We start from the raw sequence: 27,589 nt of genomic DNA, 5'->3' as shown, positions 1-27,589 counted from the left end.
CAGCTCCACCCTCCAGCTGCGCGCCCGCCTCTTGGCACCGCCCCCAGCTGTGCATCCGTCCTTCGGTTCCCCCAAACCCCGTGCGTCCATCTCTCGACTCCGCCCCCCGGCTGTGCGCCCATTCCTTGGCTCCGCCCCCATCTGTGCGTGCGCCTCTCGGCTCCGCCCCCCGCTGTGCGTCCTTCCCTAGACTCTGCCCCCTCCCAGGCTGTGCGCACATTTTTCGGCTCCACCCTCGGCTGTGCGTCTGTCCCTCGGCTCCGCCCCCGGCTGTGCGTCCGTCCCTCGGCTCCGCCCCCGGCTGTGCGTCCGTCCCTCGGCTCCGCCTCCGGCTGTGCGTCCGTCCCTCGGCTCCGCCCCTGGCTGTGCGTCCGTCCCTCGGCTCCGCCCCTGGCTGTGCGTCCGTCCCTCGACTCGCCATCGGCCCACCCTAACAAGCAGCGCGCCGCTGTGTCTGTGTCCCACGGTGCCTCCGTCTCCTCCGGTTCACACGCTTCTCTTTTTCTCTTCAGAGAGGGTTGTTGGGCGGGCAGAGCGCCCCCCGAAGGGAAAAGTCAGGCCTGCGGACTCCTGGAGCCAGGACCAGCTGTGGGCTGGTTAGGGCAGGATGCGCCCTGTTGTCGTGGGCAGAGCCACGTGGGCGCTCACCCGACCTCCTCAGGGCTGAGGGGCGCAGGGGCCGAAAGTGTGGCCGTCCCCGGGGGTCTGCGCCTTTTGTGGAGCCCAGGCCTGGCGCCCAGGTGGGTGGAATGCGGAGGGAGCACAGGCTGCACGGCCCCAGCCTGGCCTCGTGCTTGCTGGCAGTCGCGTCTGTGGCCGGAGGGGCCTTTGGTGTCACCAGGCCTCTGTCAAACCCCGTACCGTGCCCCAGGCTACTGGGATGCTGGGCCTTCTTGGGGGGCTGGGGGGGCTGAACCACCCGCCGCCGCCGTGAGGCCTGTTTCACCTGCGCTCCTGGAGGACCGCTGTCTTCTTGGTCTCGCACTGAATATTTAAAGGAAGAGGAGCAGGTTTTACCATCCGTGTGGCCTGATTTCAGCAGTTTCCAGCCACAGCTAGTCATTTGCCTGTTTTAAAAACATTCCGTTACAATTTCCACTTCGGTATATTCGTGGCACTTTCATTTGGTTCATGAAAGTCGCTTTTATGATAGAATTTTATAAAAGCACAAAGCTTCCCGTTGTACGTTACGTTTCCAAAGATTCTGTTTACACACACATCCGTTTCAAAGCGTTTTGGAGAAGCAAAGCGAGACACGGTTTTGAAGAAGGACAAGACCCGCTGTCTGGTTACAGGCTTGGTACTGGCACTTTTCATAAGAGGCACAGTCCACATGGGCTGGACTGTCAAATGCATGTTATAAAGATGATGTTTTTGGTAACTTCGAATGGAAACGGGGGCACGGTTGGTTTGGCTCTCCTGCCCTGAGATTTATTAGGTTAAAGGAAACTCGACTGGAGAGCCCTGGGCCTCGCGCCGCTTGTGTCTGGCGAGTTCCTGAGGTGAAGTCAGTGACGCTCTGCATCTTAGCCTGGCTCAGGCTCCAGTGTGGCGTCCGCTCTCCTTCCTCTGACAGTCATGTGTAAATATTGAGGCCCATTTGAACTGTCCCTGTGTGGAAAAAATCCTGTTTTTCACGGGGCTGCCTGGGGAGGAGAGGGTGGAAAGGAAAACAGGCGGGGGCAAACAGCCCAGCCTGCCAGGCCTGGGGCGACTTCACCGCTCCACTGTCAGCCAGCGGCCGTCCAGTGGTGGATCTTGTCTGCCCTGCGAGGACACCTGGCTCCATCCTCACCTGGGCCGCTGTCTCCAGCCGCCAAGGCCGTGACACCATGAGGATCATGTGAGGAGGGGCAGAGAGCGGCCACCGGGAGGCTGTCATTCCAGCCCTACCTTCCCTGCCTGGGAGGACGCTGCAGCCACCACCACCTGGACGGGAGTGGCCTGTCGCAGCTGCACCCTGCGTGGACTCGTGGCTGCCACTCTGTTTCTTTACGCCTTTCTCCTGTCCTTTCCAGAATCCATCTACCGCCGGGGAGCCAGAAGATGGAGGAAGCTGTACCGTGCCAACGGCCATCTCTTCCAAGCCAAGCGCTTTAACAGGGTGAGTGGCCCCCTCGGGACTAGTCCCTCAAGGGGCCCTTTGTTACTTTTAAAAGCAAAGAGAGAGGAGGGAAGGCACATCCTGCGGAGCCCAGGCTCGGCTCTTTTTGGCGCCCGAGGGCAGGGTCACAGAAATGCTTTCACTGGTGCGGGGATGAGGCTTTGACTAGGGCTGTCTGAGGCGGGAAGTGCCCTCCGGGCCTTTCCCTGTGTGGTGGCTGCCCAGTGAATGCTGTCTGTGTCTGCCTGGCTGCGTGACTTTTATCAAGGCTCAGGGTTCGCTGGCCTGAGGCCCCAGCCTGCCTGCATCCAGAGTGGAGCGGCCGCATTCCGCATGTAGTGCCAGGGTGTGTGTTTTTAGCTGCACACAGTGTTCCTATTGGCTGCAAGAGTCTCCGTGAACCCCGGAAGCTCCTTCAGCCCCATCCCTACTTGGGTCTCTGTCTTTCCAACGTCCACCCGTGGGGGGTGCCCTTTCCAGAGGACACTTAGCTTACTTCCCTTGTTTCTCTTTGTGGTGCTTTTCTAATTCTTACAAAATGGGTGATTCAGATGCTTTGGAATTGTTGTATTTCACAGTGGAAGGGGAGGTGTCTGGGGTGCCTTGGTGGCCCTGGAGTTTGTCCCACACAGGGAGTGTCTTGGGGGTGGGTAGAAGCATACAGGGCCTGTCCCCTCTGCGGGCCTCCACACAGAGCCCCTGACGGCCTGTCACATGCTATTGCCTGGCCAGCCCCGTGCTTCTTGCAGTCTGTCCCCATGACAGGTGGCCTCCAGCAGCCATCTCCAGCATGATGGGACACCCAAGGCCACTCCGTGCTGGTTCAGTCCCAGCCCCTCTGCTCTCTCTGCCTCTGTACCACCCTCTCTGTACCTCGGTTCCCTCCCTGTAAAGCCAGTACGATGACTGCACGGTGGCAGGGGGTTCATGGACGTGTGTCACTGTGAGAGAGCTGCGTGGAGGCTGCCTCGTCATCAGGAGCAGTGGCCCTGGAGCTACCTTTGCGTTCCACACCCACCTGCCACGTGGCCTCACGTGTCAACCTCTGCTGGACGTCCGGCTCCTCCATCTCCTGGAGCGACCTCAGGTCACCTGCCCCTCCTTCTACTCCTGTGGTCTGCTCTCTAGACCATCAAGAAGTTCTGTGCATGTCAGCCACTCCTCCCGCCCCCGCGTGTGCTCAGTCCGTCATGTGGCAAGAATGGGTCTGGACTCCCATTCCTCGTGGGGCTGACACAGGTGGGGATGCAGGACAAGCTCCTGAGTGACTGAAGAGAGGGGTGTGGAGGGAACTAGGCTCCAGGAGATCAGTAGGCCAGTGCTAGGAAGACCTGGACGTTGCCTGGAGATCCCAGAGGACTTCCTGGAGGAGGAGGCATTTGTTCATACTCCCTGGGAGGTCAGTGCAGAGATGCCACGAGCACCGAGGATGTGGCAGGCACGGGAGAGTCCAGCCAGTGTCTGGGAGACCCTGAGGACGAGGTTGGGGACACCAGGACATGGGGAGCCTAGGCGGCTGTGGGCTGTGTGCTTAGGGCAGGTGGGTGTGAGTGAATAGGCAGTTTGGCCTGGGCTGGGACTCAGGAAAGTGTGGCTGGAGGTGGCCACACTGGGGTCATCTGTGGAGTATGGTGCCAGGGAGGGTTGCAGCACAGAGATCCTGTCCACACCCCAGCCCACCCTGGCCGCCTTCTCTGAGGACACACGATGTGAGCCTTCTGGGGCTGCAGAACGGAGCACCACTAACCTGTGGCTTAAACCACAGAAGCTCACTCTCCCGCAGTCTGGGGCTGGAAGTCCAAAACGAAGGTGTCTTCATGAGTCAGGGTTCTCCAGAGGGATGGAACCAATAGGATGCGTGTACATGAAAGGGAGTTGATTCCCAATTGGCCTCGGGCTCACAAGGCGAAGTCTTACGATAGGCCGGCTGCAGGCTGGGCAAGAAAGAAGCCAGTAGTGGCTCAGTCCGAGTCCAAAAGCCTCAAAAGCAGGGAAGCGGACAGTGCAGACTTCAGCCTGTGGCCAGAGGCTCCAGAGCCCCCAGCAAACCACTAATAATTCCCAGAGTCTAAAGGCCAAAGAACCTGGAATCTGATGTCCAAGGGCAGGACAACTGGCAGGAAGCATCCAGCATGGGAGAAAGATGAAAGCCAGAAGACCCGGGAAAACTGCTTCTCCCACCCGCTTCTGCCTGCTTCGCCCCAGCCACACTGGCAGCCAGTTGGATGCCGCCCACCCACATTGAGAGTGGGTGTTGCCCTCCCAGTCCACTGACTCAAATGCCAGTCTCCTGGCAGCACCCTCATAGACACACCCAGAAGCAATACTTCACCAGTTCTCCAGGCATCCTTCAATCCAGTCAAGTTGGCGCCTACTATTACCCATTACAGTGCCGCAGGGTCGCGCCCTCCTTCTCCCGCAGCCGCTGGTAGCTGTGGGCAGCCTTGTTCCTGGGTTCACAGAGGAACCACTCACCTCTGCTTCCGTCTCCACATGGCCTCTTCTCTCATTCTGCATGACGGATTAGCCCAGAGTGAACCCACTCACCCGGCGACATGGGCCGGGGCTCCAGGCAGCACAGGGTGCTGGCCTCTCACCGTGCAGCTTTTAGGAGAAAAGTCCATTTTGCCGATAGCAGGTGCAGACCATAAGCGACCCTCCCCTCCCCACCACCAGTGAGCAAAAGCTTTTCCTTTCCTTCCTGCAGACACTGGAGGAACGGGTGGCAGGGTGACCCACTACAACTCCACTCTGCCGTGGAAGTGCAGCCCTCCTGGGCATGTGAACGAGCCAGTTTCACAAACACAGAGGCCAAGGCAAGAGTGGCCCAAAAGCCTGCAACTCGATTGCTCAAGGAGGGCAGCTGGCCTGCAGTTCACCCTGTCCAATTCCCACCTAATTGTGCCCAGGCTCTGATCTCGCCGTCTGCTCGTAACATTCTCTGCCCAGACCTCAGAGCCGCTCCGTGTAGCGCCCACTTCATGTTAATTGCAGGACCACTCAGATCACCTCCACTGTCACTTAAAAGGGGCATTTCAGGAGGGAAGCACTTGGTTTTGTGTGAATCAGTAAGACTTAAAGGGGACCAAGCACCAGGAGAAGAGACTTCTGTCCTCTTTGTTGGTGAACCAAGGATGAAAGAGTGGGCATCAGAAGAGAGACTTTTCCGTCCTCTTTGTTAGTGAACCAAGGATGAAAGAGTGGGCATCAGTCGCTCAGGACTGGGCTCCCTGCCTGAGTCTTTATGTGCACTTGAAATGACTGCCCTTGGACTTTGAGAAGGAAGCATTCAGTGGGGGAAACCAAAGGGAGAGAGCCAGCAAGGTTCTGAAGAAGAAGGTGAGGAGGGGCTGCCTCCCCTGTGAAGGACAGTTTGGGGTGGGGGGACAGGGAAGCCCACTCAATGGGTCAGAACTGCTGGGTCAGAGCTGGCCCTGGGCCCCGCAGGACTGAGCACTTCCTATAGAGGAGGAGGGAACGGATCCTGCAGTAAATCCCGAGGAGGCGATTGGTTAATTATCAGCCCAGGAACTGGGGGTGAGGTGGGTAGGAATCCAGCCTACTGGCTCCCGTCACAGTAAATTGCAGGTGGATTGAGGTTAAAAAAAAATCACAGGGCGCAGTGGCTCACGCCTGTAATCCCAGCACCTGGGGAGGCCGAGATGGGTGGATTACTTGAGGCCAGGAGTTCGAGATCCATCTGGCCAACAGGGTGAAACCCCATCTCTACTAAAAATACAAAAATTAGCTGGGCGTGGTGGCGCATGCCTGTAATTCCAGCTACTTGGGAGTCTGAGGCAGGAGAATTGCTTGAACCCAGGAGGCGGGGATTGCGGTGAGCCGAGATTTTGCCACTGGGCGACAGAGTGAGACTGCTTCTCAAATAAATGAAAAAAAGAAACCTGGAAGTCGTGTAGATATCTGGAGAAAAACTGGGCAGTGAGGACCAGAGGGTCTTTAGACTCAGCCACACAGATTGATTTTTTTAGTTTCCAGATTAAATGTAAAAAACATATAGGAAAAGGGTTTGTAGCACATAAAACCCAGAAGAGATCCAGACAACTCACACTTAGGATTAGAGAGCTCCTACACAAAGGCTTTTGGTAAATGCTGGGACCGAGAAACAGAACGGGTGTGAGTGGTTGAGGAAGTAAGACTGTAATTGTTTAGAGATGAGGACAGCATGACCTCCACAAGTGATCAGGGGAACACAAGACATTTTCTCTGTCAACATCGAAGGTGTTAAAAGTCATTAAAGTCAGCCGGGCGTGGTGGCTCACGCCTGTAATCCCAGCACTCTGGGAGGCTGAGGCCGGTGGATCACGAGGTCAGCAGTTCAAGACCAGCCTTGGCCAGGCGCAGTGGCTCAAGCCTGTAATCCCAGCACTTTGGGAGGCCGAGATGGGCGGATCACGAGGTCAGGAGATCGAGACCATTCTGGCTAACACGGTGAAACCCCGTCTCTACTAAAAAATACAAAAAACTAGCCACGCGAGGTGGCAGGTGCCTGTAGTCCCAGCTACTCGGGAGGCTGAGGCAGGAGAATGGCGGGAACCCGGGAGGCGGAGCTTGCAGTGATTTGAGATCCAGCTACTGCACTCCAGCCTGGGTGACAGAGCAAGACTCCGTCTCAAAAAAAAAAAAAAAGACCAGCCTGGCCAAGTTGGTGAAACCCCATCTCTACTAAAAATACAAAAAAATTATCTGGGCGTTGGGGTGGGTTCTTGTGCAGAGAATTGCTTGAACCCGGGAGGCAGAGGTTGCAGTGAGCCGAGATTGCACCACTGCACTCCAGCCTGGGCGACAGAGCAGGACTCCACCTCAAAACAACAAAAAACAAAAACAAAACAACAAAAAAGTAATTAAAGCCCAGGGTTACTGTCATGGGGTCTGCCAACCCTGGGGATGTGGGGCAGACACGGACCCTACTGTCTGGAAATCACGCAGGAAATGTGCAGCGATGTTCTCATCCTGCCTCTCTTCAAAAGAAATCACCCGTCATTCGGAGGTTTGTGTATGGAGAAGATCAGCTCAGCATTATTTTTACAAGCAAGAGTGGGAATCGTGTCTGGAGTTTGCCACTCCCTTTGCTGTGAACAACCCACTCTACCATGTGGAGTATAAACCATGGCAGGCCACGTCTCTGAGTGGTGCCTGCTGGAGAGCCCTCTGCTGGTGGCACACAGGGCACGAGAGCCACAGGGACAGCTGGGTGGACAGCCCAAGACTTTGGCCTTTATCATGAGTGGACAGAGGAGTGACCACTTGGGTCCCTGGAGAAGAGGCTCTAGAGTGAGGGTGGGGAAGGGATATCAGAAGATGCCACCCAGGAGCAGCAGTGCCTGTCAGGTTTGGTCCAAGCAGTGCCCCCAGGTGACTGGCAGAGGCCAACGCAATTCCCCTTCAAGCCAGCCTCAAAGAATTCCCGCCGATAAATGAATCAGGCATTTGAGCTCGCAATCGAAAACCACAAAACACGGTGGGAAGCAGGATATCCTGAGCCCAAGCTGGTAAAAGCCCAAACGGGCTCCAACCATCAGAATAGGTAAGGGTTCAAAGCATGAAAATGGGTCATTGAAAATACGAGCAGGAGACCGGGCGTGATGGCTCACACATGTAATCCCAGCACTTTGGGAGGCCGAGGCAGGCGGATTGCCTGAGGTCAGGAGTTCGAGACCAGCCTGGTCAACATAGTGAAATCCCATCTCATCTAAAAATACAACAAAATTTAGCCGGGCATAGTGGTGGGTGCCTGCAATCCCAGCTATTGGGGAGGCTGAGGCAGGGGAATAGCTTGAACCAGGGACCTGGAGGTTTCAGTGAGCCAGGATCATGCCACTGTACTGCAGCCTGGGCAAGAGATCAAGACTCCATCTCAAAAAAAAAGAAAAAGAAAAGAAAATATGAGCAGGGAGGCCTGGTGCGGTAGCTCATGCCTGTAATCCCAGCACTTTGGGAGGCTGGAGTGGGCAGATCACCTGAGGTCAGGAGTTCGAGACCAGCCTGGCCAACTTTGTGAAACTTTGTCTCTACTAAAAATAAAAAATTAGGCAGACGTGGTGGCAGGCACCTACAATCCCAGCTACTCAAGAGACTGAGACAGGAGAATCACTTGAACCTAGGAGGCAGAGCTTGCCTCCTTTGACTCCAGGGTCCACACATTCAGCAGCCAAAGCACCTCCTTTAACTCCAGGGTCCACACATCCAATGGGGCAAAACTCCCGGTGCCGGCGTTAAGCTAGCTTGGCCCCGAGTCAGAGGTCTCGGTGGGATGCCCCCTCCCACCCATCCCTCCTTCGGATAGAGCCCACGGGCCTGGTTTGGCTCTGTCACGGCCAGGCTGATGTAGGTAGCCTGTGCAGAGGATGCGGAGTCAGCTCCTTTTTCCTGTTACGGAAGTTGAAAGCGATGATGCCCGTGTGTTTTCTTACCTGATGCCCGCTGTGTGCTGGGCACTGTCCTAGGTGCTGGTTATCTGTCCCCACCCAAACAAGCGGGCTGTGGGCGGGGGAAGAGTCCCTGGGCCCTGGCGCCCCAAGCAGGCTCTTTCTGATGAGCAGGAGAGTCCTGTAGGGGGTGTGAGCCCCGTTTGCTCAGCTGCACCTGGTGCCCACACGTGCTGAGGGTCCCGTTTCCTCACGTGAATTCAGTTCATGCCGTTCACAGTACACTGTATTTCCTCTTCACTGGGTGTGAGGTGAGACTCTGTAATAGGAAGGAAATTCGTGAAAAATGGTAAAAGAGGAAAAAGCATATGAAAGGGTTATGTCTGGAAAGAATCTAAACGGGAGACTCTGGGCACGTGGTGACAGTGTAGATGATTTGCTCCCAGGAACCCTTCGGGCACTTGGGCAAGGCAGAAAATGTCCAAGCAGGTCCCGGCAACATTCATAGTTATGCCTTTCGTAACATTTAAACGTTCGTGAAAACGTTGCCAAACAAACTGATAATTACCATCATTTTCGAATTGTTCAGAACCATGAAGAATAAAGAAGGATCATTTAAAATCTTGAAAAATACTGAGCAAAGAATACTAAGATAATTGCAGGCTGTGGTGTAGTAGTTCGAGATGTTTGTGGTCCGAGTTCACCTTCTCTGAGGCTGTCGGGAGGAGGTTCTGTTTGAATGAAGATCAGGCAGGGGGTGCCCTACACTCTGCTCAGCCCTAGACAGGACCCCAGGCTGCCCTACGCAGAGCCCAGCAGGAGCTGCAGCCCCCCAGCCCCTGCAAACCAGGGGGCCTTGCCTGAAGCAGCGCCTCGTCACCCCTGCCCGATGGGGCCTCCCCTGTGTTCTCTCATGCAGAACAGGGTTCCAGGCCTCTCCTTGGGGCTGTTGGTTCCCCCAACCTTGGGGTGGACCCAAGAGGAAGCTGCCGAGCTTGGGCAAGCCTGGCGCCCGGAAGGGACAAGGTGCCGGGGCCACCTGTTGCCTGGCTCAGTGTCCTCTTTTGAGAAGGTACAGGTGTGGAAGGCTCTGCCTGCCCTCTCCGCTGGCCCCTCAACGTGGCCTGGGCCTGACGCTCTGTTCCCGTCTACAGAGAGCGTACTGCGGTCAGTGCAGCGAGAGGATATGGGGCCTCGCGAGGCAAGGCTACAGGTGCATCAACTGCAAACTGCTGGTCCATAAGCGCTGCCACGGCCTCGTCCCGCTGACCTGCAGGAAGCATATGGTGAGTTGCAGGGCTGGGTGGGCCCTAGGGAGCATGGGCGGGGCCGGGGCGTGGCTACCAACCCATTGTCCAAGCAGACCTTGGTGACCCTGGGTTCTTCAAGAGGGGCCGTGGTGCTGTCCTACCTCTGGGCTGCAGCGTGAGACTCAGGCGGCAGTCTCGGGTAGGACCCGTCTTCCTGAGCCCTCACGAGCCCCTGGCACGCTCTGCTCATTGTGGCATGAGGCTCAGGTGACAGTCTCAGGTAGGATCTCGCATGCTCTGCTCAGTGGGGCGGGGGTAAGGTTCATTCATAATCCAGTCCTGAACCAGCTCTTCGGGACTGTGGAGGTGAAAGCCAGGTCTGACCTCAGTAGCATTGGGCATGCTGAGGCTCCGGACATCTGGAGCCTTTCTCGGGAATCCTCCCTGGGAAGCCATGCCCAGCCTGTGATGAGGGCGGCACCTTCCCTCTGCCGTCCCCGAGTGCTTGGACTTGAAGCATCCTCCCACACTTGGGAGGTGTTGTGGGTACCTCCCACAACAAGGCCTTGTGGGGCCTTGTTGACTTTTCCTTATTGAAGGCTGCCTCTGGCATTTCCGCATGGCCCCCTGCATCTCACTGAACCACAGGGGCGAGGCCTGGACTGAACATTCAGCTCGCTGGGCCCCACTGCAGTGTGCGGTGGGTGTGTCTGGGGAGGGTGGCTCATCTGCATCTTGCCGTGGCATGGGAGGAAAGGTGCCTGTAGGGGCGACGTGCCCTCTCCTCTATTACAGGATAAAGACAGAGTCTGGATCAGGGTGTCACCCCAGGATCACCAGGCACAGGCATGGGGGGCCACGCAGGCTGGTGCATGCATTGGCATAGTCCTTCCAGAGGTCCTTCAGCTGCATCTGCCAAAAAGCCTGTAATGCCCTTTGACCCCATGGGTCCACTTTAGCATAAGCAAATGAGACCGGCCCCAGAAATGTGGTCAGCTAGAGGCAGAGGGAGGCCAGAGCCTGCCACCCAACTGACCGCCAGTACGGGTGACTCCATTATGATGCACCTGCAGGCGGAACCCAGAGGCCCTTAGAATGGCCCCCTGATGTTTGGTTACTGCCAGGATGCAGCTTTGGGACAGGAGAGATGACCAAGCATTGTGCAAAAGATCCCATTGTAGACAGCACTTGGCCTACAGTACTGAGTGGCCACCTTTGTCTGCAGAATCATAGGTAGTGTTTATGTTCTTTATTTGGTACAATAGCATAATTAGATTTTTATATACTGTATAACAATATAACCATTGTAATGTGTAAATATGTGAATCATAGATAGTCTTGAAGTGGCCAGGTGCAGAGGCTCACGCCTGTAATCCCAACACTGTGGGAGGATCACTTGAGGCCAGGAGTTCAAGACCAGCCTGGGCAATATGGTGAGACCCCATCTCTACAAAAAATTCAAAAACTAGCCAGGTGTGGTGGTGCGCACCTGTCGTGCTAGCTGCTCTGGAAGCTGAGGTGGGAGGATTTTGCTTGAGCTCAGGAGGTTGAAGCTGCAGTGAACCGTGATCATGCCACTGCCCTCCAGCCTGGATGATGACAGAGTGTGACCCTGTCTATAAAAAAAAAATGTTTTTAATTAAAAAAAAGTCACGAAGTGTTTACAGAAGCTACCTTGTAACACCTGCTCCAGCACTTGGTCATGCTGCCATCTCTCCGTCTCTCCGGCAGGATTCTGTCATGCCTTCCCAAGAGCCTCCAGTAGATGACAAGAACGAGGACGCCGACCTTCCTTCCGAGGAGACAGATGGAAGTAGGCACTGCTTTCTTCGGCTGGGTGGAGCCTGGGCATCACCTCACCCTGCTCACCTCTGCCTTCTGGCCACGAGTCCTTTCTCAGTCCCATCTGCTCTGCAGGGGTCATTGTCTTCAAGCCTGGCCACCCTTCCCCAGGGCTGGGGATGAGGCTCTCCAGGGCCTCTTCTCAATCCCTGGCAGAGATGGGCAGAGTGAGCTGGCCCTCCCTGGAGGCTGCTGGGCAGGGATGCCTCCGTGAAGCGCTGTTGTGGCAGCCCAGGGGTGCAGAGCCTCTTCCTCTAAACCAGCTCCGGGAATTCTCGAAGGCACTTAGCGCAGCGGCCACCACGGCCAGGCAGCCCAGGGGTGCAGAGCCTCTTCCTCTAACCAGCTCCGGGAATTCTCAAAGGCACTTAGTGCAGCAGCCACCATGGCCGGGCACCTCCCACAATCTGGCTGTTGCACAGAGCTGAACCCCCTCTGGGGAAAGGCTGGCGAGGTGGCTGCTGCACACACAGCATGGCAGTGGCATGGTCCTTAGATTTTTGTGAGGTTTTGTTTATGGGGAAGGACTTGTTTTATTGCTAAGAAGCATTCAGAGAGAGAGCTCAAACACCAGCTGGACTTACAGCCCAGCTCTGAGCCTCCACCTGCACCTCTGCACGAGGATGCGAGAGCCTCACTTTCACTTGATGCAGCATGTGAGTTGTGTCTCACTGGGAGCCCAGGGAGGAGGATGCGAGACCACAGAACATAAAGCACTTAGTTCTCACAGTGCCTCACGCAAAAAAGATGCCTCACAAACAACTGCCTGCCCACCTGCCCCACCACCCACCCATCCTCTATACAGATATACATCCGTACATCATCCGTTCACCCACCTAGCCAACCAACCGGTCCTCAGCCAGCCAGCCATCCTCCACCCACCCATCCTCCATCCATCCATCCATCCATCCATCCATCCATCCATCCATCCATCTAGTCATCCAGCCAACCAGCCATCTCCTACCCGCCCATCCTCTATACAGATATACATCTGTACATCATCCGTTCACCCACCTAGCCAACCAACCGGTCCTCAGCCAGCCAGCCATCCTCCACCCACCCACCCATCCTCCATCCATCCATCCATCCATCCATCCAACCATCCATCCATCCATCCATCTAGTCATCCAGCCAACCAGCCATCTCCCACCCGCCCATCCTCTATACAGATATACATCCGTACATCATCCGTTCACCCACCTAGCCAATCAACTGGTCCTCAGCCAGCCAGCCATCAAGCCATCTTCCACCTACCCATCCTCCATCCATCCATCCATCCGTCCGTCCGTCCGTCCATCCATCCATCCATCCATCCATCCATCCATCCATCCATCCTCCGTCCTCCATCCATCCATCTAGTCAGCTAACCAACCAGCCATCCCCCACCCACCCATCCTCTATACAGAAATACATCCATACATCATCCATTCACCCACCTAGCCAACCAGCTGGTCAGCCAGCCAGCCATCCTCCACCCGCCCATCCTCCATCCATCCATCCGTCCATCCTCCATCCATCTTCCATCCATCCATCTAGTCATCCAGCCAACCAGCTATCCTCCACTCGCCCATCCTCCATCCATCCATCCATCCGTCCATCCTCCATCCATCTTCCATCCATCCATCTAGTCATCCAGCCAACCAGCCATCCTCCACCCGCCCATCCTCTATACAGATATACATCCATACATCATCCATTCACCCACCTGGCCAACAAACCGGCCGTCAGCCAACCCGCCATCCTCACCCACCCATCCTCTATACAGATATTCATCTGTACGTCATCTATTCACCCACCTAGCCAACCAACCGGCTGTCAGCCGACCCGCCATCCTCACCCACCCATCCTCTATATAGATATTCATCTGTACGTCATCCATTCACCCACCTAGCCAACCAACCGGCCGTCAGCCAATCCGCCATCCTCACCCACCCATCCTCTATACAGATATTCATCTGTACGTCATCCATTCACCCACCTAGCCAACCAGCTGGTCCTCAGCTAGCCAGCCAGCCATCCTCCACCCGCCCATCCTCCATCCATCCATCCATCCATCCATCCATCCATCCATCCATCCATTCTCCATCCATCTATCCATCTTCCATCCATCCATCTAGTCATCCAGCCAACCAGCCATCCTCCACCCGCCCATTCTCTATACAGATATACATCCATACATCATCCATTCACCCACCTGGCCAACAAACCGGTCCTCAGCCAGCCAGCCATCCTCCACCCACCCATCCATCCATCTAGTCATCTAGCCAACCAGCCATCCTCCACTACCCATCCTCCATCCATCCATCCATCCATCCATTCTCCATCCTCCATCCATCATCCATCCATCTAGTCATCCAGCCAACCAGCCGTCCCCCACCCGCCCATCCTCTATACAGATGTACATCCGTACATCATCCATTCACCCACCTAGCCAATCAACCGGCCCTCAGCCAACCAGCCATCCTCCACCCACCCATTCTCCATCCATCCACCACCTATCCATCTATCCACGCTCCATCCATCCATCTAGTCAACCAGACAGCCATCCTCCACCCACCCATCCTCCAGCTATCTATCTTCCACCCATCTACCTATCCATCTTATATCCATCCATCTCATCATCCAGCCAGCCAGCCATCCTCCACTCACCCATCCTCCAGCTATCTTCCATTCGTCCATCTGTTGTCCACTGACCTCTCCATCTATCCATGTATCTGTTGTCCACTGACCTCTCCATATATCCGTCTATTGTCCACTGACCTCTCCATCTATCCATCTCTTGTCCACTGACCTCTCCATCTATCCATCTCTTGTCCACTGACCTCTCCAGCTGTCCATCCAACTATTGTCCACTGACCTCTCCATCTATCCATCTATCATCCACTGACCTCTCCATCTATCCATCTATTGTCCACTGACGTCTCCATCTTTCCATCTATTGTCCACTGACCTCTCCATCCATCTGTTGTCCACTGACCTCTCCATCTACCCATCCATTGTCCACTGATGTCTCCATCTTTCTATCTGTTGTCCACTGACCTCTCCATTCATCCATCTATTGTCCACTAACCTCTACATCTATCCATCTATCTATTGTCCACTGACCTGTCCATCTATCCATCCATCTGTTGTCCACTGACCTCTCCATCTATCCGTCCAACTGTTGTCCACTAACGTCTCCATCTGTCCATTTATCTATTGTCCACTGACCTCTGCATCCATCTATCTATTGTCCACTGACTTCTCCATCTATCGATCCATCTGTTGTCCACTGACCTCTCCATATATCCATCTATCTAATGTCCACTGACCTCTCCATCTGTCCACTCATCTATTGTCCACTGACCTCTCCATATATCCATCTATCTATTGTCCACTAACCTCTCCATCTATCCATCTGTCTGTTGTCCACTGACCTCTCCATCTATCCATCCATCTATTGTCCACTGACCTCTCCATCTATCCATCCAACTATTGTCCACTAACCTCTCCATCTGTCCATCTATCTATTGTCCACTGACCTCTCCATGTATCCATCTATCTGTTGTCCACTGACCTCTCCATCTATCCATCCAACTATTGTCCACTGACCTCTCCATCTATCCATCTGTCTATTTTCCACTGACTTCTCTCTCTATCCATCCATCTATTGTCCACTGATGTCTCCATCTTTCCATCTATTGTCCACTGACCTCTTCATCCATCTATCTGTTGTCCACCGACCTCTCCATCTACCCATCCATTGTCCACTGACGTCTCCATCTTTCTGTCTATTGTCCACTGACTTCTCCATTCATCCATCTATCTATTGTCCACTAACCTCTACATCTATCCATCTGTCTGTTATCCACTGACTTCTTCATCTATCCATCCATCTATTGTCCACTGATCTCTCCGTCTATCCATCCAACTGTTGTCCACTGACCTCTCCATCTATCCATCCATTGTACACTGACCTCTCCATCTGTCCATCTGTCTATTGTCTACTGACCTCTTCATCCATCTGTTGTCCACTGATGTCTCCATCTATCCATCTGTCATCCACTGACCTCTCCATCTATCTGTCCATCTGTTGTCCACTTACGTCTCCATCTTTCCATCTATTGTCCACTGACCTCTCCATCTATCCATCCAACTATTGTCCACTGACCTCTCTATCTATCCATCCATTGTCCACTGACCTCTCCATCTATCCATCTATCTGCTGTTCACTGACCTCTCCATCTGGCCATCTATCTATTGTCCACTAACCTCTCCATCTATCTATCTGTCTATTGTCCACTGACCTCTCCATCTATCCATCCATCTATTGTCCACTGGCCTCTCCATCTATCCATCCAACTATTGTCCACTGACCTCTCCATCTATCCATCTATCGTCCACTGACCTCTGTATCGGTCCATCTGTTGTCCACTGATGTCTCCATCTTTCCATCTGTTGTCCACTGACCTCTCCATCCATCTGTTGTCCACTGACCTCTCCATCTATCCATCCATCTATTGTCCACTGACCTGTCTGTCTACCCATCCATTGTCCACTGACGTCTCCATCTTTCTATTGTCCACTGACCTCTGTGTCTATCGATCCATCTATTGTCCACTGACCTCTCCATCTATCCATCCAACTGTTGTCCACTGACCTCTCCATCTGTCCATCTATTGTCCACTGATCTCTCCATCTATCCATCTATCGTCCACTGACCTGTCCATCTGTCCATCCGTTGTCCACTGACGCCTCCATCTTTCCATCTGTTGTTGACTGACCTCTCCATCCATCTGTCTGTTGACCATTGACCTCTCCATCTATCCATCCATCTGTTGTCCACTGACCTCTCCATCTACCCATCCATCTATTGTCCACTGATGTCTCCATCTTTCCATCTATCTATTGTCCACTGACCTCTGCATCCATCTATCTATTGTCCACTGATCTCTCCATCTATCAATCCATCTGCTGTCCACTGACCTCTCCATCTACCCATCCATCTATTGTCCACTGACCTCTCCATCTATCCATCTCTTGTCCACTGACCTCTCCATCTATCCATCCAACTGTTGTCCACTGACCTCTCCATCTGTCCATCTATCTATTGTCCACTGATCTCTCCATCTATCCATCATCCACTGACCTGTCCATCTGTCCATCCATCTGTTGTCCACTGACGCCTCCATCTTTCCATCTGTTGTCAACTGACCTCTCCATCCATCTGTCTATTGTCCATTGACCTCTCCATCTATCCATCCATCTGTTGTCCACTGACCTCTCCATCTACCCATCCATCTGTTGTCCACTGACGTCTCCATCTTTCCATCTATCTGTTGTCCACTGACCTCTGCATCCATCTATTTTCCACTGATCTCTCCATCTATCGATCCATCTGTTGTCCACTGACCTCTCCATCTACCCATCCATCTATTGTCCACTGACCTCTCCATCTATCCATCTATCGTCCACTGACCTCTCCATCTATCCGTCCATCTGTTGTCCACTGACGTCTCCATCTTTCCATCTATTGTCCACTGACCTCTCCATCCATCTCTCTCTTGTCCACTGACCTCTCCATCTATCCATCCATCTATTGTCCACTGACCTCTCCATCTACCCATCTATTGTCTACTGACGTCTCCATCTTTCCATCTGTCTGTTGTCCACTGATCTCTGTGTCTATCGATCCATCTATTGTCCACTGACCTCTCCATCTATCCATCCATCTGTTGTCCACTGACCTCTCCATCTGTCCATCTATCTATTGTCCACTGATCTCCCCATCTATCCATCTATTGTCCACTGACCTGTCCATCTATCCATCCATCTATTGTCCACTGATGTCTCCATCTTTCCATCTGTTGTCCACTGATCTCTCCATCCATCCATTATCCACTGACCTCTCCATCTATCCATCCATCTATTGTCCACTGACCTCTCCATCTACCCATCCATTGTCCACTGACGTCTCCATCTTTCCATCTATTGTCCACTGACCTCTCCATCCATCTGTTGTCCACTGACCTCTCCATCTATCCATCCATCTATTGTCCACTGACCTCTCCATCTACCCATCCATCTATTGTCCACTGACATCTCCATCTTTCCATCTATCTATTTCCACTGACCTCTCCATTTACCCATCCATCTATTGTCCACTGACGTCTCTGTCTTTCCATCTATTGTCCACTGACCTCTCCATCTATCCATCCATCTATTGTCCACTGACCTCTCCATCTCTCCATCCATCATCTATCTGTTGTCCACTGATCTCTCCGTCTATCCATCCATCTATTGTCCACTGACCTCTCCATCTATTGTCCACTGATCTCTCCATCTACCCATGCATCTATTGTCCACTGACGTCTCCATCTTTCCATCTATTGTCCACTGACCTCTGCATCCATCTATCTGTTGTCCACCGATCTCTCCATCAGTCCATCTATTGTCCACTGACCACTCCATCTATCCATCTATTGTCCACTGACCTCTCCATCTATCCATTTTCCGCTGACCTCTCCATCTATTGTCCACTGACCTCTCCATCTATTCATCCATCTATTGTCCACTGACCTCTCCATCTATCCATCTATTTTCCACTGACCTCTCCATCTATTCATCCATCTATTGTCCACTGACCTCTCCATCTATCCATCTCTTGTCCACTGACCTCTCCATTTATCCCTCCATCTGTTGTCCACTGACCTCTCCATCTGTCCGTCTTCCATCCAGGCCTCCATTCATCCCCCATCTAGTCATCCTCCATCCCTTCACTAGACATCCCCTCCTGCCCCACCCACCCATTCACTAGACACCAAAATCTGATGACTAATTATTTGCAGATGGACCCCTGGGGGCGTGTGTCACAAATGTACATCCCCAGGTCCCATGGTCAGAGTCGGCAGGTCTGAGTGGGGCCCAGGAAGCTGCATTTTCAAAAGACTCTAAACTAGAATCAGACATGGCTGCTGTGTAGAGTCACCCTTCACCGTCGCCTGGTGGAGGAGCAGGGCCCACGGGGTCGCTGTGTTCCCAGCGCGTTCCTGACGACACCGTAACGCCTCTTCCTCCCTCTCTCGCCAGTTGCTTACATTTCCTCATCCCGGAAACATGACAGCATTAAAGACGACTCTGAGGTGAGTCTGCGGAGCAGCTCGCTACCTTTCCAGCGTCCTCTTGGAAGTCTGTGAGCCTGCCTCTGGGGCAGTCACGGAAATCTGGATGTGAAATATACGGTCCGGGATGTTGCTAATCTTCACGGGTGTGGGTGTCTAGAAAGAAGCCCTTGTTCTTGGGTCTTATTTCAGGCACATCCTTGGTGATTCCCTGGAGGCAGCTGTCCCCGCGGGTGGTCTGGGGACCGCACCCTGGGGGGAAGCCACGCCCCACATCCTCTCCACCCAGGCAGTACAGTGGCCCAGGGGCTGGCTTTTGAGCTGTAATTTTTATCAAGTTGTGTCTGCACCACGGCCTTCCTTTCGTTGCCTCGTTTGGCCGTCCTGGCAAACCCCTCTAATGCCTTTTCACGTCCTTCCCCAACTCAAGCGAAGAGGCTCAACTGAGCCTCGCGTCTGTGGCCAGCTCTGCACCACAAACCCTGAGAAGGGAACAGAAGAGCTTGCTGTGTTCTCAGCCTCTGCTCGTAAAACCCAAGAAAGGGCTGCGCTGGCAAAGCCCACACCTTTCCAGAGCAGCGGCACATACCACCCTCACAACTCGTGCTCCTTCCTGGCCGTCCTGTGTCTGGAGGGAGGCCGGGTCACTTAGAAAGCAGAATCCAAAGCCGGGCACGGTGGCTCACACTTCCAATCCCAGCATTTTGGGAGGCTGGGCCAGGCAGATCACTTGAGTCCAGAAGCTTGAGAACAGCCTGGGCAGCGTAGTGAAACCCTATTCCTGCAAAAATAAATACAAAATAATTAGCTGGGCATGGTGGCATGGGCCTGTGGTCCCAGCTGCTTGGGAGGCTGAGGTGGGAGGATCGCCTGAGCTTGGGAGGTGGAGGCTGCAGTGAGCCGAGATTGCGCCACTGCACTCCAGCCTGGGTGGCAGAGGAAGACCCTGTCTCAAAAAAAGCAGAATCCATTCTGCTGCACAGAACAGCACCTCCTAGCGAACTACCTCCTCCACCCCGACATCCTTGCCTGGTGTAGCTTGCAGGAGGCCGAGGCTTCTCTTTTTCCTCGGAGCGCCTTTCTCCTGTATATTTCTAATAATTATTTCTAATAATGTGTGCTTGCCGGTTTGGGAGCTCTTGGCAGGCATTAGCTACGTTTGCTTTACCTTCCTTCCCCGAGGGAGGGCCCTGATGGGGAAGGATGGGCCCAGGCCCTGGGCCGCATGTCCCAGTGGCCACCTCTTCAGCCCGACTGGTAGGGCTGAAGGCCTGGGGGTCCCTCCCACTGGCAGCTGTGACCAGAGCCATGGTCTGTGGAAACGAGCAGCTTCCGACTTTCTAGCACCTTCCTCAGAAGCACAGCCTGAAGTTCTCACCTTTTGTGCCCCGGTTTAGATGGGAGTGTGGGGGTGGGATCTGTGGGACGCAGAGCTGAGACTGGGATCGTGAGGCTCTAGGCTCTGAGGAGCAGATCTCTGTTGGGACCGCATGAGTGATGCGTGGTCCTCTGAATCTCCCGGGACCCCTCTCCCCTCACTTTCTGGGGTCTTGTTCTCCCTTCCTAGGACCTTAAGCCAGTTATCGATGGGATGGATGGAATCAAAATCTCTCAGGGGCTCGGGCTGCAGGACTTCGACCTAATCAGAGTCATAGGGCGCGGGAGCTACGCCAAGGTTCTCCTGGTGCGGTTGAAGAAGAATGACCAAATTTACGCCATGAAAGTGGTGAAGAAAGAGCTTGTGCACGACGACGAGGTAGGTGCCACTTCTCACGGCGCTCGGGGTCCCGGGAACGCACCGCCCTGGGGCCGCCACCTGGGGAAGAGGGCATTAGAAGGCCATAATGAATGCTCCAGGCTTTAGCAAAATTAATCCAGGCATGAGAGTCCTGGCCTCGTATTGATGGAGTTTGCGCAAAATCAATAGTGATGCGTCGCGTAACAACCGGGACGTGTTCTGGAAAGTGCCTGGTCAGGTGATGGCACCGTTGTGTGAATGTCACAACGCGTGCTCCACAAACCCAAACGGCGCAGCCAACTCCGCGGCCAGGATGCACAGTGCAGCTCCTGCTCTCAGGCTGCCGGCCCGCACGGCTGTCCGTGCACTGCACACCGCAGGCAGTGAGCGGACCACCGCAGAGAGCACTCGTGTCTAAGCTTTGAAAAGGTGAAGATGGGTATCGTCTCCGCGACCTTCGCGTGTGTGGCCAACCACTGATACGTCGCCTTCCAGCAGACTGCGGTTGAGCTTGAGGATGTCGTCACCCTTGTTAGGAAATCCCTGGGGTTGAGCTGAACCGGGCGGGTGATGGGGTAGGACAGGAAGCTGCCCAGAGGCGCTGCCTCACTCCGTCCTGCACAAGGCCCCAGCTTTGAGGGACGTGCTGAACTGCCGCGGCTCTGTGTAGCAGATCTTCCCACACCAGCTGTTTCTGGGGGAGAAGTTTATTGATTATAGGATCAATGGTTTATTTGTTGAAATCTTTTTTTTTTTGGAAATAGGTTCTTAAACAGGGTCTTACTCTGTCACCCAGGCTGGAGTGACTTGATCACAGCCCATGTAGCCTCAAACTCCCCAGCTCAGGTGATCCTCCCACTTCAGCCTCCAGAGTGTTGGGACTACAGGCATGAGCCACCACCCCCAGCTGTATAATTTTGTATTTTCTGTAGAGGCAGTGTCTCACTCTGTCACCCAGGCTGGAGTGCAGAGCATGATCACAGCTCACCTCCTGCAGCCTCCACCTCCTCCTGCAGCCTCCACCTCTTGCTGGGCTGAGGTGATCTTCCCACTTCAGCCTCCAGAGGAGCCAGGGCTACAGGCGTGCACCACCATGCCCGGCTATTTTTTGTGTTTTTTGTAGAGACGGGGTTCCACTATGTTGCCCAGGCTGGTTTCGAATTCCTGCACTCATGCACTCTGCCCCACTCAGCCTGCTGGAGTGCTGGGATTACAGGCATGAGTCACTGCTCTTGGCCTATTTGTTGAAATCTTGATTCTGACTTCATACACTTTTTTGTTTTAATTATAGTAAAATACACATGGCATAGAATTTGACATTTTAAAATGTACAGTTAGGGCCAGGCATGGTGGCTCACACCTATAATCCCAGCACTTTGGGAGGCCAAGACGGGTGGATTACCTGAGGTCAGGAGTTCAAGACCAGCCTGACCAATATATGGTGAAAACCCAACTATACTAAAAATACAAAAATTAGCCAGGTGTGGTGGCACACACCTCTAATCCCAGCTACTCAGAGGCTGAGACGGGAGAATCACTTGAACCTGGGAGGCGGAGATTGCAGTGAGCCGAGATCACACTACTGCACTCCAGCATGGGTGACCGAATGAGACTCTGTCTTAAAAAAGGAATAAAATATACAAATAAAGTGTACAGTTAGGCAGCTTTTAGCACATTGAGGTACAGAGTTGGGCAGCTATCACCTCTCTGATTCCAGAACATTTTCCTCACCCCAAAAGGAGACCCCATACTCACCCCCTGCTTCCCCTCTACATTGGCCCCAGTGGCCTCCAATGTGCCTTCTGCCTCTGCGGACTTCCCTCTTCTGCACATTTGACAGAATGGAGTTGTGTGTGAGCTTTTAGTGTCTGGCTTCTCCGGGGTCCATCTGTGTGGCTGCTTGCTCAGGCCTTCCTCTCTCTGCCTGGCTGGGTAATGTTGTTCCGTTGTCCGGTGGAGGCCCCACGTTTGCGCGTGCACCTGCCAAGGGGCATTTGCAGTGTTCCCACCCTTGGCTCTTGTGAGTGGTGCCATGGTGAAGGTTTGTGTGCAAGAATCTGTTTGAGTCTATTTCCAGTTCTTTTGAGTGCAAACCTAGCAGTGGCATTACTGGGTCACGTGGTAGTTCTCTGTTCAGGTGATGGGGACCTACCAGGCTGTTTCCCTCGCAGCCACCGTTTCACCTTCTCGCCAGCAGCGCACGGGCCTGTTTCTGCAGGTTTTCAGCCATGCACGTTATTTGGATGACCTCCGTCCTAATGAGTGTGCAGCTGTGGCTTTGACTGACATTTCTTTAATGACTGGCGATGTTCAGCATCTTTCGTGCACTTGTCGGCTTCTGGTATTTTTGGCCTTCTGCTTTCATACCTGAATGCAGGTTGTGTCTCTCAGGAGCAGAAAAAAGGCCGATGTGTAGGTGGCAGTAATGCCGTTGTCACCAAGTGCTGCTGGCACAGAAGACAACTGGGTGCTCATGGAGCCCCGATGGGCCACAGAGGGGCTCCCTCCCCACCAGCCAGGCTCGGGGCTAGGAGGCAGAACTGGGGCTGGGACTGAGCCTCTACTGCCTCCCAGCAGGGTGTGTCTGTGCAGTACACAGGCTGTCCAACCGGCCCCTCGTCCCTGGGTGCAGAACTCACAATTGAGTGGCAGCATCCATGCCCTGTGCCGAGGAACAGAGGCCCTGAGAGGTGTGGTGCCCTGCTGACGGCCCCACTGCTGGCCAGCGGCCGCAGAAGAGGATTCCAACCCTCTTTGCAGCACACCCCGGCCAGCTGGCAGTTAATGCCATGTATGAGAGCGAGTTTGCAGGACTGAGAAAAGGCATTAGGAAGAGTCGCTGCTGCAGTTTTGGTCTGTCTTGAAATCATCCCATGTGGGCCAGGATGCCGAGGTGGGGACTCTGAGGTTGTCTTTTGAGAAGAACCTGATTCTAGGAGTTGTTGAATGCTTGGATGGTTTCTAGAAATTTCTTTCTCCTCACAAAGAGACTGAACTCGGGCTAGGCTTGCTTCTTGTTCCCCCGGGAGTCACTGGCAAGCCCCTTCCCACCAATTCTGCAGCACCGGCCCCACGCAGGGCCAGATGTGCCTTGAACTCAGCAGTGCTGCCTCCGGGAGGTTCCACTCAGTTTGGGTGCTGAGTAATATGTGGGTCATGATCCCAACGCCGACGTCCCCGCGGGGCCCCAGTGGGTCGTGATCCCAGCGCCGACGTCCCTGCGGGGCCCCAGTGGGTCGTGATCCCAACGCCGACGTCCCTGCGGGGCCCCAGTGGGTGGGTGCTGCTGGTGAGGGCCACTGGGGCGCGGGTGGTGGCAGGTGAGGGGTGGAGGAGTCACCGCTGACTCTCTGGGTTTTCAGCCACTGGAGGTGGGAGGAGATGCGGGCTGGCGAGGAGCTTGGCTTGTGGCCTGGGGTGGCGTGAGATGCCTGGGTGCACATGTTGAGCAGCCATCAGGGGGCAGGTCTGCAACTCAGGGAGAGGCCGGGCCAGGAGCTCTCGGCGTGGAAAGATGGGACTCGAAGCCCCTCCATTGGATCTGCCTCCGGAGAGAAGGGAGGGTGGCCGAGGACCGAGCCTCGAGAAGGAGGGCGCTGAGGAGGAATGATACAGTCTCAGAGGCTAAATAGATCCTAATGGTTTGCTGATTTGTTTCCACAAAACTTCCAGGGGTAGGGGCAGGCAACACAGTAAGACCCTGCCTCTGCAAAAAATAAAATTGCTGAGTGTGGTGTGTATCTGTGGTCCCAGCTCCTCTGGAGGCTGAAGTGGGAGGATTGCTGGAGCTCCAGAGGTCAAGGCTGCAGTGAGCAGTGATCACACCCCTGTACTCCAGCCTATTTGGGATGCATTTCTTTCACTGTCATTTTTCTAACCGTGAAGACAAGGGGTTGACCTAGGAAGATATGGAAACCTTTTCCAGCCTACTTTCTGGGGTCAAGATGAGACCAAGCTGTTGGATCTTTGTGACTCTAAAGTTGCCTTTGACCTTGCAGCATTTTGCTGAATTCCAGCATGGAGGAGTTCATTGGGAGGGTGACAGCCCTGTGGCGGGAGCTAGTGCTCTGGCGATGGGTGTAGGCTTGTCCCAGGCTTATCACTCAGTGGCACTGGGACCTTGGGGAATCCTCTTAGCCCTCCACCTCAGTTTCCTTGTGTCCTAACTGGAGATAATACCTGCCTCCCGGAACTGTTAGGGCAAAGCCCGGAGGCCAGAGGCCAGCATACCACCAGAGGCCAGCATACAACCAGAGCTGGTAGCTTTGGTGATCGTGGTGAAGATGGTGGTGATGGTGATGGTGATGACAGTGATGGTGAGGACGGTGATGATGGTGATGATGGCAGTGGTGATGATGATGGTGATGATGGCAGTGGTGATGACATGATGGTGACGGTGGTGGTGGTGATGAAGATGCTGATGGTGGTGATGATGTGATGGTGATGACGGTCATGGTGGTGGTAGTGTTGACATTGATGACGGTGGTGGTGATGACATTGGTGGTGATGATGACAGTGATGATGGAGATGGTGATGATGATGGCAGTGGTGGTGACAATGACAGTTGTGATGATGATGGTGGTGGTGATGATGGTGATTGATGGTGATGAAGGTGATGGTGACAGTGACGATGGGGGGTGGAGTTGGGGGTGGATGATGACAGTGGTGATGGTGGTGATGATGGTGATTGATGGTGATGACGGTCATGGTGGTGGTAGTGTTGACATTGATGGTGACGGTGGTGATGATGGTGGTGATGACAGTGGTGATGGTGATGACGATGATGGTAATGACTAGTGGTAAAGGTGATGGTGACAGTGACAGTGATGATGGTGGCGGGTAGATGGCGACGATGACAGTGATGCTGACAGTGACGGTGGTGGGGGGTGGAGGTGGGCTGGATGGTGACGATGATGACAGTGATGGTGACAGTGACGATGGTGGGGAGGTAAGGTGGATGATGACGATGATGGTGATGGTGACAGTGACAATGGGGGGTGGAGGTGGGGTGGATGGTGATAGTGGTAGTGATGGTGACAGTGACAGTGATGGTGGTGGTAGAGGTGGGGTGGATGGTGACAATGATGGTGATGGTGACAGTGACGGTGGTGGTAGAGGTGGGGTGGATGGTGACAATGATGGTGATGGTGACAGTGACGATGATAGAGGTGGGGTGGATGGTGACGATGGTGATGGTGACAGTGATGATGGTGGAGGTAGGGTGGATGGTGACTGGTGTGATGGTGATGGTGACAGTGACAATGATGGTGACAGTGATGGGGTGGAGGTGAGGTGGATGGTGACAATGATGATGGTGATGATGGCAATGACAGTGATGATGCAGATGGTGATGACGGTGGTGGTGATGACGATGACGGTGATGACTAGTGGTGAAGATGACAGTGACAGTGATGGTGGTGGCGGGTGGATGTTGATGATGACAGTGATGATGACAGTGATGGTAGTGGGAGGTGGAGGTGGGGTGGATGGTGACGATGACGGTGATGGTGACAGTGACGATGATGGGGTGGAGGTGGGGTGGATGGTGACGATGATGACAGTGATGGTGACAGTGACCATGGTGGGGGGGTAGAGGTGGGGCGGATGGTGATGATGATGACAGTGGTGGTGATGGTGACAGTGACGATGATGGCGGTGGTGATGGTGACGGTGATGGTGGTGGTGGTAGAGGTGGGGTGGATGGTGACGATGACAGTGGTGATGGTGACGGTGACAGTGGTGGTGGTGATAAAGGTGGGGTGGATGGTGACGATGTTGGTGGTGATGGTTACAGTGATGGTGGTCGTGGTGGTGGTAGAGGTGGGGTAGATGGTGACAATGATGACGGTGGTGGTGACAGTGATGGTGGTGAGGGTAGAGGTGGGGTGGATGATGACGGTGGTGTTGGTGACAGTGACGGTGGTGGTGACAGTGACGACGGTGTTGGTGACAGTGACGGTGGTGGTGGGGGTAGAGGTGGGGTGGATGGTGACAATGACGGTGGTGGTGACAGTGACGATGGTGGTGGTGACAGTGACAATGATGGTGGTGTTGGTGACAGTGACGGTGGTGGTAGAGGTGGGGTGGATGGTGACAATGACGGTGGTGTTGGTGACAGTGACGGTGGTGGTGGTGACAGTGACGACAGTGGTGATGGTGACAGTGATGGTGGTGGTGGTGGTAGAGGTGGGGTGGATCGTGACGATGACAGTGGTGATGGTGACAGTGACGATGGTGGTGGTGGTGGTGGTAGAGGTGGGGTGGATGGTGACGATGACAGTGGTAGTGATGGTGACAGTGGTGGTGGTGGAGGTGGGGTGGATGGTAACAATGACGACGGTGGTGATGGTGACGGTGATGATGGTGGTGGTGGTGGTGGTAGAGGTGGGGTGGATGGTGACAATGATGATGGTGATGGTGACGGTGGTGGTGGTGGTGGTAGAGGTGGGGTGGATGGTGACGATGATGACGGTGGTGATGGTTACAGTGGTGGTGGTGGTGGTGGTGGTAGAGGTGGGGCGGATGGTGACAATGATGACGTGATGGTGACGGTGACGGTGGTGGTGGTAGAGGTGGGGTGGATGGTGACGATGATGGTGGTGATGGTGACGGTGGTGGTGGTGGTAGAGGTGGGGTGGATGGTGACGACGACGGTGGTGATGCTTACAGTGATGGTGGTGGTGGTGGGGGTAGAGGTGGGGCGGATGGTGATAATGATGACGGTGATGGTGACGGTGACGATGATGGTGTTGGTGACAGTGACAGTGATGGTAGTGGTGGGGGTAGAGGTGGGGTGGATGGTGATGATGACGGTGGTGATGGTTACAGTGATGATGGTGGTGGTGGTGGTAGAGGTGGGGTGGATGGTGACAATGATGACCGTGGTGATGGTTACAGTGATGGTGGTGGTGGTGGTGGTGGTAGAGGTGGGGCGGATGGTGACAATGACAACGGTGGTGATGGTGACGGTGATGATGATGGTGGTGTTGGTGACAGTGACAGTGATGGTAGTGGTGGTGGGGGTAGAGGTGGGGTGGATGGTGATGACGGTGGTGATGGTTACAGTGATGGTGGTGGTGGTGGTAGAGGTGGGGCAGATGGTGACGATGACGGTGGTGATGGTGACGGTGACGGTGGTGGTGGGAGTAGAGGTGGGGTGGATGGTGACG

General features: G+C 54.3%; 1 protein-coding gene and 1 long non-coding RNA gene across 13 annotated transcripts in view; one reads left to right on the top strand and one right to left on the bottom strand.

Annotated features, from left to right (window-relative positions):
* LOC105496712 (protein kinase C zeta) overlaps positions 1-27,589 on the top strand; it is a 148,622-nt gene that overhangs the window by 85,051 nt on the left and 35,982 nt on the right. For 10 of the 12 annotated variants that reach the window (XM_011767278.3, XM_011767283.2, XM_011767282.2 and 7 more), the window contains 5 exons: positions 2,019-2,104; positions 9,645-9,776; positions 11,472-11,553; positions 18,651-18,703; positions 20,250-20,438. In XM_011767278.3, the coding sequence (XP_011765580.1) occupies positions 2,019-2,104; positions 9,645-9,776; positions 11,472-11,553; positions 18,651-18,703; positions 20,250-20,438 (542 nt within the window). Of the gene's footprint in view, positions 1-721; positions 741-2,018; positions 2,105-9,644; positions 9,777-10,854; positions 10,974-11,471; positions 11,554-18,650; positions 18,704-20,249; positions 20,439-27,589 lie in introns of those variants that run through there. The other 2 variants (XM_011767285.2, XM_071067852.1) reach the window with 2 other exon arrangements.
* Positions 1,406-8,675, bottom strand: LOC105496711 (uncharacterized). Its single transcript, XR_003021530.2, has 3 exons — positions 8,536-8,675; positions 3,852-4,038; positions 1,406-1,611 (listed from the first exon to the last, which is right to left on the bottom strand). It is a non-coding gene; the product is annotated as an uncharacterized lncRNA (long non-coding RNA).

Source organism: Macaca nemestrina, chromosome 1 (genome assembly GCF_043159975.1).
Source record: "Macaca nemestrina isolate mMacNem1 chromosome 1, mMacNem.hap1, whole genome shotgun sequence".
NCBI classification, from domain to species: Eukaryota; Metazoa; Chordata; class Mammalia; order Primates; family Cercopithecidae; genus Macaca; species Macaca nemestrina.
Note: the sequence above shows the minus strand (reverse complement) of the source record. Positions and strands in the feature narration are given on the sequence as shown.